This window comes from Pectinophora gossypiella, chromosome Z, assembly GCF_024362695.1.
Source record: "Pectinophora gossypiella chromosome Z, ilPecGoss1.1, whole genome shotgun sequence".
In the NCBI taxonomy this organism is placed as follows: domain Eukaryota; kingdom Metazoa; phylum Arthropoda; class Insecta; order Lepidoptera; family Gelechiidae; genus Pectinophora; species Pectinophora gossypiella.
The window spans coordinates 1,146,763-1,157,264 of NC_065433.1; the positions used below are offsets into that span (position 1 = coordinate 1,146,763).

General features: G+C 37.5%; 1 protein-coding gene across 1 annotated transcript; it reads left to right on the top strand.

Annotated features, from left to right (window-relative positions):
* Positions 1-7,174: 7,174 nt before the first annotated feature.
* Positions 7,175-9,006, top strand: LOC126380099 (solute carrier family 22 member 13-like). Its single transcript, XM_050029325.1, has one exon. The coding sequence runs from the start codon at positions 7,175-7,177 to the stop codon at positions 8,921-8,923; it is 1,749 nt and encodes a 582-aa protein (XP_049885282.1). The 3' UTR covers positions 8,924-9,006.
* Positions 9,007-10,502: the final 1,496 nt, after the last annotated feature.

Sequence of the window (10,502 nt, forward strand, 5' to 3'; positions counted from 1 at the left end):
GTTATATTTACAGGAAACAAGGCTATCATGGCCATCAGAAAAGCGTGGAAGGCATACTAAGAACATTTTGCCGCTTGAAGTTTTAAAAAAGTTATCCCCGAGCGCGACAAGCTATCCGACGGTACGCGTCTGAATAATGTAATCATAGTTTTTTTTTCACCTTCTTAGTGACCTTCTTCACGGCAAATCAAGCGCAAATTTGTGTATAATATTCAAAACATTCAAAAATAATTATTCTTTAAAATTGGTATACATAGTAGCCGCTTTTTGGACGTCAAAAATTAAATTACATATTATGTAACTGGCAATATTTATACGGTAGATGGCAGCCTAGATAATACTTTTTAAAACTTGCCAATATTTTTTACTCGTAAATTCGCCTCGTAATGGCTTTCAGTAATGCGCCACATCGGATAGCTTATTGCACTCGCGTTGTTCAGAATACTGATATCCACAGATTGTCTATTTGATAAGTTGATTGTATTTTGTTAAGGATTTAGATTGTGTTGATAGGATTTATATTTGCTATATTAGATTGTTTTTTTTATTATTTTGTTGTTTGAATTTTTGACCGTTTAGCGACATCTATCGTTTGTTGAAAGAACTGCTATCTCTGCCACGTAGCTGGCTTCTACGACTGCAGAACGCTACGTGCATTCAGAATTCGAAAATAAAAGTACTGTATTTTTTGGAAAGAGGTCGCTAGTTTATCTTTTACCTCAAAATACTGGTGAGCATTTTCAAAATTAAGTGTTCCAGTCCCTTTTTCAAGTTGTAAACGATTACAAAAAACGTCAGTAGGATGAAAAATATGTAAATCATAATAATAATACATTTTTATGACTATTACTGCCTCTTTTCGAAGTCGTTTGCAACTTAGTTATCTTGGACTAGCTCTTGTGACAAATATCAACTAGACACATTTAGCATAGAATAAGGAATAATACCTACTCTTCCTAACTAAAGCATAGAAAAAAGCAAATGCAAAAGTAAGCGCAAAGTTCCGAACCTTTATAGGTATTTACACAATTTAATTCAAACAAGACACCTGTGGTCAATTCCTACGCTACCTACCAAAACGCAGGCATGTTTATTTATCGCTAAACAGCCTTCCTTTTGGAACGAATTCCGACTCCCCTAAATGTATACATACCGATAACTGACCACGCTGAGCTCCTTGATATGAAGATTTCCTTAAAAAAAAAACTGCGGAAACACAAACACACACGTACACAACACAAACATACTTGGGCAAATCTGCAGCTAAAGATCTCGGTCCTCTCGAAGGTTAGGCGGCATTTTACACCAGACAGCTCCTAAAGCTGCTGAAGGCTCTATAGATAGAGAAGCAAGCCAAGAAGCTCATTAACCATATTGCTTCGGTTGATGTGACGCTGCAGAGCCTCGGGCTTTGAATGAATGAATAATAATTTATTTCGGATTTGAAATCCATAGATGTTAGTAAGTACAAAGTAACTTAAACCTAATGTTAGTAACATGTACATAAAACAAACAAAAGCAACAAAAATAAAATATGATAAATTTATCAGACCCGATTTTACCGGCGGACACCATATCCCGGCTTGACTGGTATAATATGGAGGTCCGTCCAGTATGCCCATATTGGGCAATCAGGTCTGTCACACAACACCTTCAGGACTATACTGGGGCTCCCGCGCACACGCCGCATTATTGAGGCAACTCTCTTCCGCACAATAGCATGAAAGCCATCTGTGTGTGCCTCGGCAAACATGCCTGATGCGCTACAGAATCTCGGTAAACCCAGTAGAATCCTGAATGCTTTGTCGGCGCATGGTTTCTTGTTTATCACATTTTTCAACGAATCTGCGAATTAATTCCATCATCCCCTTTCTATCGTATGCCAGCGCACCTTTTGGTGCGCGAGTCCAACTCGCACTTGACCGAATTTATTTAGACACGCCAAGCTATTCAACTAATTGTATAAAAGTAACATAATCAATGGTATAAAATGGTCATTGTCTTTACCACTATTGGTGCACAGTACTGCCATCTATATAAAAAAGGTAGCACTAATTAGTTAATAGAAATGCAACCCCTCGTATCTAGCCGAGGATATTATTACCCAGTATGAATAAAGAAACTTCTTTCTTTTTTGCACAGATGGCGTTAGCAAACGCAAATTTTGTTTTTGTGATAATTTATGGAATACAAAAAGCAAAACATAGGCTTGATTCGCGTGTAGGAAGATTTTGCAAGTCTTTTTAACTGACCTATAATAAATGCTTTACTCTTTGAATCATCTGGCCCTTCAAAACCAAGCGTGGTGGATACCAAAACCACCATACCACCCATACCATACCATACCATTGTACTGCACTGTTTTGGGAATAAAGTTATTCTATTCTATTCTATTCTATTCAAAAATGGCCTAGTATTTCCTTACTTACTTTGACGTCATCAATAAACGTGGTGAAATAGTCATAAGTACTTACCTACTTACTTTTTGATTAAAATTCGTTCAGATTTGCATCATAGAGTATTTTTTTTATTGGAAATTTATTTGTGACGTTTTCACTAACACAGTTGGCTCACATCACGCTGGCCTAACAGAAAGCTCGGTTAAGTGTAGTTCGTCTTACGATGCATGTACCTCGAATACTCCATTTGGGAATGGCGTTGGTTTCTATTTTACAATTTATCTTTGATCTAGTCAATCCAATTTTTTATTATCCGTTTTTCTGAACGAGTAGCCAGGTAACTTGTAAGGATCTAGGCGATAAATTTGCTATGTTCTGTTTGAACGCACTACATAAATTGCCTAATACCTAAAACAAGGGGGAAAATAAGTACTTACCTAGTTAATTAACGAAAGAATATTGTAAATAAAAAACACAATGTATTAAGAAAATTCTGATTTTGAAGGTTTTCCTTTTTACCCGAATAAAGATAAGCCAGAGATAGGGTTACAGTACATATTTATGGATGTTCTGCCATAGCTCCTAATTAATTTAAGCACCTACTTATTCGATTTCCACGAGTGATTGCGATAGTCCAGGTAACATAGGTTAAGTGCCTGACGGGCGAAAAATTAAAAAGCGAACTACTTTTTTTATTATCCTTTTGAGGTTCCATTGCGAATGATGATGATATTCTTTACATCATATCTTGAAAAAAAAAGAAAATGACTAGAGTCGGTACGAGTATTTTCAGTGGCAGCTTTTACACAAGTTTTAGTTTTAGGCTCCAAAATACTTAAACATTAGGTAAAAAATGCTTAGTAATTCTCTCCACTTTTACTAGAGGACTTGAGTGAAAATCTCCTTAGTCATCTGGTGTGATGAACTGATGAGGGGGCGTTCTGAAACCTTTGAAAAGCGTATCGTTCAGCGCCGCAGCACGCACGCTTCGCGGCGGACGTCCCTACGCATAGCGATGTCCATAGATACCGCGCGCGCCAAGGAACGTTTCAGAAAGCTAAATTTTCAAAAATAATACTTCCATTTTCAAATTGTGCGTGAATACCGTATATTGTCTCTGGTAAGTTGTTTTTATATTTTCTAATTTATAAAAGTACAGGCCAGTAATTTTATTACATATTGTTTTTGGCCAATTTGTAATTCGAATGTATTTTTTTGTAATAAGTAAAAAATATGAAAATCGTGGTTAGTTCAATAATCAGTTACTTGACACATTTTTTGTCGAAGACTCGTTGCCTACTAAGTAATTGTCAAAGATCAGTTTTATTACCATGACGTCATAATCGCTGTTAGTGTTATATTGATAAAGATAAGGTCGCTCAGGTCTCAAGAGGTTTACTTTGTGGAATACAACGAAATGTCGTAAAGAGAAAGTCCAATTTCATATCCAAATTGCATTGTAAGCGCGCATGCGCGGGGTGTATAATCATGGCTTCTCTTGCACGACGTATTAAAAAATACATAAGTATTAGATTATAATATATGCTATGTACCTCTTTATATCATAATTATAATACTGAACACGACCCGGCTTTCGCACCCTACCAACTAACGATTATAACAGTTGGTAGGTATAATAATAATTTTGCAAACTGCGTGCAAATTCTTTGAACGGTTCTCGAAATTAACCATGACAGCAAATAAAATGGAATATGTAGCAAAACTTTGTATCAATAGTTTCAAATTTGGAAGACTTTGTTCTGCGAATGCACGTTGTCTGACTATTGGAAAATTTTTAAGAATATTTTTTATAACGCATTCTAACGTAATTACATTTTCTTCCTTTCTTAAATTAACTCACAGCTTGTTGGTTTTGGCAATTGCGATAAAAATAATAACCGCTAACCTTCGCCCAGATATCATTTTACGTCAATAATTTTGCGTACGTACTTGTACAGGGATTAGTCAGCTTATTATTTCGAATTAATATCAAGTCGAATTTTCCATCGCAAAAGTATAAATTTGAAAATAATTAATAAAAGACAAGAAAAATCATGCACTTGATATTAACTCAGAATCTTGGTCTGAATCATCCGCCTCAGTATTAGTTACGATGATATTACTAACACCCTGTACACCTCACCGCTGAGGGCCTTTGGCATTTCGTAAAATATAAATCGATGTAATGATTTTCAACATCGATATTTTTGCATGCCTCTCAGATCCACAACAAGTCTACTTCATTCAACATTGGCTAATGTTTGAAAACATTTTTCATATTGTTATGACTACCTCGTGATAAGTCCCCTGCGACGGCGCAAAAGACCAATCAGTTTCTTGCAAGTAAAAGACGATCAGACTGGTTAGTGATGGGCAGGGAAAGAAAAAATTGGGTGGGAAAAAAAATATCGGGAAAATATGGGAAAATAAGATAAACACCCGAAAAATTCCCGAATTATGGGAAAATATTTTTTAATTTAACTATTTTTAATATTATTATTATTTCTATGTTGTTTCCATATCTCGGACCTATGGAGGCCCGGACTTTTGAAAGGCGTGGGTGGGGCCGAAGCCAATACGTAGAGGCCCCTTAAGACAATTTAATCTAAATGTTGTGACACCATATACCATACCCCCTCCGGTTGATTGAGGGGAGGCCTGTGCCCAGCAGTGGGACGTATAGAGGCTGTTTATGTATGTATGTATGTTGTGACACCAACCGACGATTATCCCTGTATGCATTATGGGAGTGCACCCAAAGACAATCCCCGGTTCGTGTAGGACTATTACAGATTATGGGAACAAAGGGAACTGGGCTATTGGGTTGGTTTAATACCTTCTGATTACGTGTCGTTTCTGTAATACACCACAAACACCCACAAGAATATCAATTTTATAATTGTGACCACTATGGTTCATAATTTCACCACTTTAAACAAATAGCTCGCTAGCTCAGTGCTTATAACGTTCGAGAAAGACTAGGTGACTAGACTGTGTGATTGCAGGATCGAATTTTCCACCGCAAAAGTATAAATTTAAAAATAATAAAAAAAAAAGCCCAAATAATCATGAACTTTGCGAGGAATGGTCTGAATCATTCATCAAAATTTTCGTTACAATTTCACCCTGTATAAATCGTTTATAATAAATCCATTCAAACTGAAATTTTAGAACAGTATGCCGGTCTTTCCCACATTTATCTTATTAAAAAAATAAAGTCATGTGATTATAAGTACCTAATAGTATAATCATTACACTGAGATAATATTTTTTAATATAATGCTAAACATTAAAGCAAACAGAAAACTTAGTCAGCCTTTATACTCAAGATGGAGTTTCAGGACACAATTATAGTAAAAATATTTTATAGTGTAAAATCTACGATAAAATAAGGAATAATAAAAACCGGCCAAGTGTGAGTCGGACAACAGAGTGGATTCCGGTACAGCAATAAAATAAAACTTACATTTCTGCACTTCTTAATTTTATTTTAAATTATACCTGTCATTTTCCTATCCACCGAAAACGAAAGGGACAGATGACTGACAGTTGTTAATTTTAAAATGAATGAGTGAATGAATGGATGACCCGGGTGAATCGAATAGGCATTTCGCTGTTTGTGTCCCGTTTGACATGTGCTGTCAACTTAATTCGGTCGTGTTATTGGGTTATTGGCCAATGTAAAATTTTGAAGTTGTTTAAATTTCTGCATAAAATTGACTTGTGTTCCAAAAACTTTATGCCTGTCGATTACCCGTCCTTTTCCTTTTCTACAGATAAGAAAATGACAGGTATAACTTTAAATAAATTAGATGGTGTGTACTGGATTCAGCAACAATGTAGGTTTTTTTCATTGCTGATAGGTAAAGGCGTTTGACCGCAATCTTACCTGATAGTAAGTGACAACGTGGTCAAGATGGGATTATGCTTACCAAAAAATGTCTATTTCACAGATATTATTTCACTCTTGCCTTGAAAACCTTGATTGTGTTATTCGGGAAACAACTTCACGAGCAGAATATTCCAAACCTAAGTCCTTTATAGAAAGAGGAAGCAACACTCTTAGTTGGAGCTGGTGGGATATTAACAACATAAGGGTGAACATTCCAGCATACTTCTAGTTGTCCGAAGATGGAAAGGGGATGAAAGAGTGAAGGCTGGGATATTACCAACAAACATTGAACGTGTTTAGCTGATTATTTTCCTAGGTATGTGATACAAACCCAAACCTACATCCTCAGAATATTGAGGACCAAATGTGGGTGTAGGCTGAGCACCTATTGTACTAAGGACCAAATATTATCTTCTTCTGATTGATTGTGGTTCTGTCCAGCCCATTAAGAATCTTTTAAGTTGATGGACGACTCTGCAGTTTACAGTTACGCAAACGAATACCGCAGGCTGCTTCGGAAGGTACGTTAAGCCGTTCGCGTTGGTCCCGGTTACTACTTACTGATGTAAGTAAGTAGTCGTTACATGAGCCATGTCAGGGGCCTTTGGCTGCTCAATAGTAACCCTGATACCAGGGTTGATGAGGTCGGTACTGCACCTCACAACCCACACGATAGAAGAAGAGACCGCAGGGTTACTAAATGCGGTTAAGCCTGTGAACGGAACCCTAGAAAGTAAACATGAAATATTTACTTACAGCTTACATAAACGTGCTCACTTCATAATAATCTCACAATTAAAGATGTTATCTTTTCCTCCTTCAATGTTATATAAAATGATTGCGTTGCGAGTTTGAACCAGTTTATATTTATATTACTCACAAAATGTTTTCAAAATTTGATGGCACGGGGCAACCAAGTGGACCAGTCAACAATGAAAATGGGTTACAAAAGAACAAGGAGGATACAAAAGAAATTGTTGACTATGACCAACTTCTATCGTCCGCTGGAGAGTTCGGCCTCTATCAGATCCTACTCCTCGCATCGTTATTCCCCTTCTACATATTTGGAGCATTCTCCTACTTCTCACAACTATTCATGACAGAAGTTGCACCAAACCATTGGTGCTGGATTCCGGAACTTGAAAATTTGACCGTGATTGAAAGAAGAAATCTCGCTATCCCAAACGACACTGCCGCAAGATTTGGATACTCTCAGTGCTCTGCTTACGTCGCCAACTGGAGTGAGGTTCTTGCGACGGGACTAGCACCAGATTTAACGTGGGAAACTCAACGCTGCCAACATGGATGGGAGTTTAACAAAACAGAAATACCATACCCGACGATATCAAGCGATATGGGCTGGGTGTGTGATAAGGACAGTTACCAGGCCTCAGCTCAGTCAATCTTCTTTGTTGGATCTATCATAGGAGGGTTCCTGGTCGGATGGGTGGCAGACCGCTTTGGAAGACTCCCAGGGGCCGCGTTCAGTAACTTTATTGGGTGCATTGCTGGTATCGCGAGTGCTTTCGTTCACAATTTTACTGAGTTCGCGGTCTGCCGTTTTTTCATGGGGATGTCCTACGACAACTGCATGATGATGACTTACATCCTGGCCTTGGAGTACGTTGCTCCAAAATATAGAGCTATAAGTGCAAATATTCCTTTTGCACTGTTCTTTACTTTTGGTTTGTGTATATTACCCTGGATTGCCCTAGCTTGTGCAGACTGGAAAACTTTGACCTTGGCTACTAGTATCCCCATGGGATTATCTTTACTCGCGCCGCTCTTAATGCCGGAAAGTCCGCGCTGGTTACTTACTAAAGGACGAGTGGATGACGCAGTTCAGAAAGTGGTAAAAATTGGCCATATAAACAAGAAATTGGTACCACCCAGAATGATCGAGCAGTTCAAGAAGGACGCTTGTCGACAAGAAGAAAAGGGCAGTATATTAGAGTTGTTGAGAAGGCCTTTATTAAGGACAATGTTCATTTGTATTTGTGTCTTATACATGAGTGATATGATAGTTTTCGATTCGTTGGTCAGAACTGTAGGCCAGCTAAAATTCGACTTCTTTGTATCATTTACCATTGTGTCTATGACGGAATTTCCTTCACTAGTAATAGTATCCTTCGTTCTCGACTGGACGGGAAGGAAATGGATGACGTTGGTCACACTGTTAATATGTGGTATTTTTAGTATTATTACAACTTTCGTTGGGGCCGGATTGCCATCGGTACTGTGCGCTGTAGTAGCCAGGTTTTGTGCGAATATGGCTTGTAATACAGCTATGCAATGGGCAGCTGAAATATTGCCGACGCCAGTACGAGGCTCCGGTATATCTGTGGTACATATTTGTGGTTACGTAGGTACTGTCATATCGCCATTCATTGTGTACTTGGAGACCGTGGTGGAATGGCTCCCTCTAATTGTTGTCGGTGCTATAGCGTTTTTAGGAGCAGCTGTGTGTCTAGGCTTGCCAGAGACAGCAGCAAAAGAAATGCCGCAAACGTTTGATGATGCAGAAGAATTAATCAAGTCTACAAGCATGTTGGAATACCCTTGGAGGAAGACAGCTGTTAGAGAAACCCCACGTGACTATGGACACGTCAACAATAACTTCGAGATGAACTAATAGTTGATAATAACAGACCATGCTTTCGCCTTTCTCTTCTCCTTTATCAAAGCTAGGTTTGAAGACTTTAAAAATTATGTAGCATGATAAAATAAATAGATAATATTTTAGATTTAATCGTTGTGTTATTTTATTAAAGCATATTTTATTTTAAGATAAGTAACCCGTCTGTCTGCTATGCGAGTTCAGTATTATAATTTAAGCGAATTTTATAAATGGGTATAGGTGGGCTAAAATTAAGACTCTGTACTTCTGTTTGCGCAAACGTCAAATTCTTTGCTTTTTACAATGTGGCCGTTTTAGACGAGATGTATGGCCGTTATCCTTCCCGGGACACTCTCGGTACCGTCTCTGTGGAGCTGAAGCAATGAGGTTAACCAACATAGTAACATTATTAATACATCAATTAGCTATCACCTATTTCTAGTAGTTTTACCAAGTCCACTGGGAATTTTGTACCCAGTAGACTTCCCAGTAAAACAAAATTCTCAGTAGTCCTACCTGCTAAGCTAAGCTGAGATATCGTTACTGCTTGTTGAGTCAGTTTACATTAAACTCTAGTCGTAATTACGTTAATTGATTAAATTACTTCCTCACGTCATAGTGAAGTGGTCAGTCTAATATACTTGTCATCAACAAAAAATCGAAGTTCATCGTTGGTTTATGTTTCGTAAGAATTATCAGCGTTTTTTTTTTACATTCGAGTAGGAATAAAAGTCAAAGTTCATTATACAGTACGTATAATAAAGTCGGGACAAGGTTCGAATCCTGGTACAGGTTCTAAACCACTTTTTCATCGTAGATAATTAATACTACCAGGTCCCCTCGACTCCTATTACTTGGGACTTCAACATAGATGGTAAGAAGGGAGGTGGGGCGGGGGTATTTCCTACTATACACCTCTGCCTACCCCTATGGGGATATAGGCGTGATATCATGTTGTATTTAATTTTTGATATTAATGTTCCAAATTCAAATATAAAAGTAATTAAACTCATATTTTGCTGAATAAAAGAAATAGTTTTTTTTCTGACCAGCCATATAAAAGAGGCTGGCAAACTAGTCGGTTGCCAGTGCTGATATTTTAAAAATAATAAAATATTTCATTATAATTGCTTGACAACGTAAATGACTACTTATTACTAATAATATTACTCACGGATGGTACCTACTCTGTTATCTGTGTAACAAAAGTTAATCTCATTTATCTAGATATCTCCCATAATAGGTAAGCCTAGAATAAATAAAATGAGTAATAAAGTGTGACCATACGTGACTAAGGACAAATTTTAATTTTAGAATACGAATTAAATTCCAATAATGCACTGTTTTACGTAGAATAAGATCTTTAACTTTGTGTTCTTGCAAATAAGTGATTGATTATGATTATGTTCAATGAAACAGGGAGTGAATAAGCACAGAAAAGTGAATAAAAAAAGAAAATAAAATATCCTGCGTAGATCCTATATCTAGCTTAAGCGCCCTCAACCAAGTCTGCTGCATCCGTCACACGATGCAGCTCGGAACCGGTGTAGAGGGCACTCGTTCACTATGTGAGATAGGGTTTGATACGGGTGAC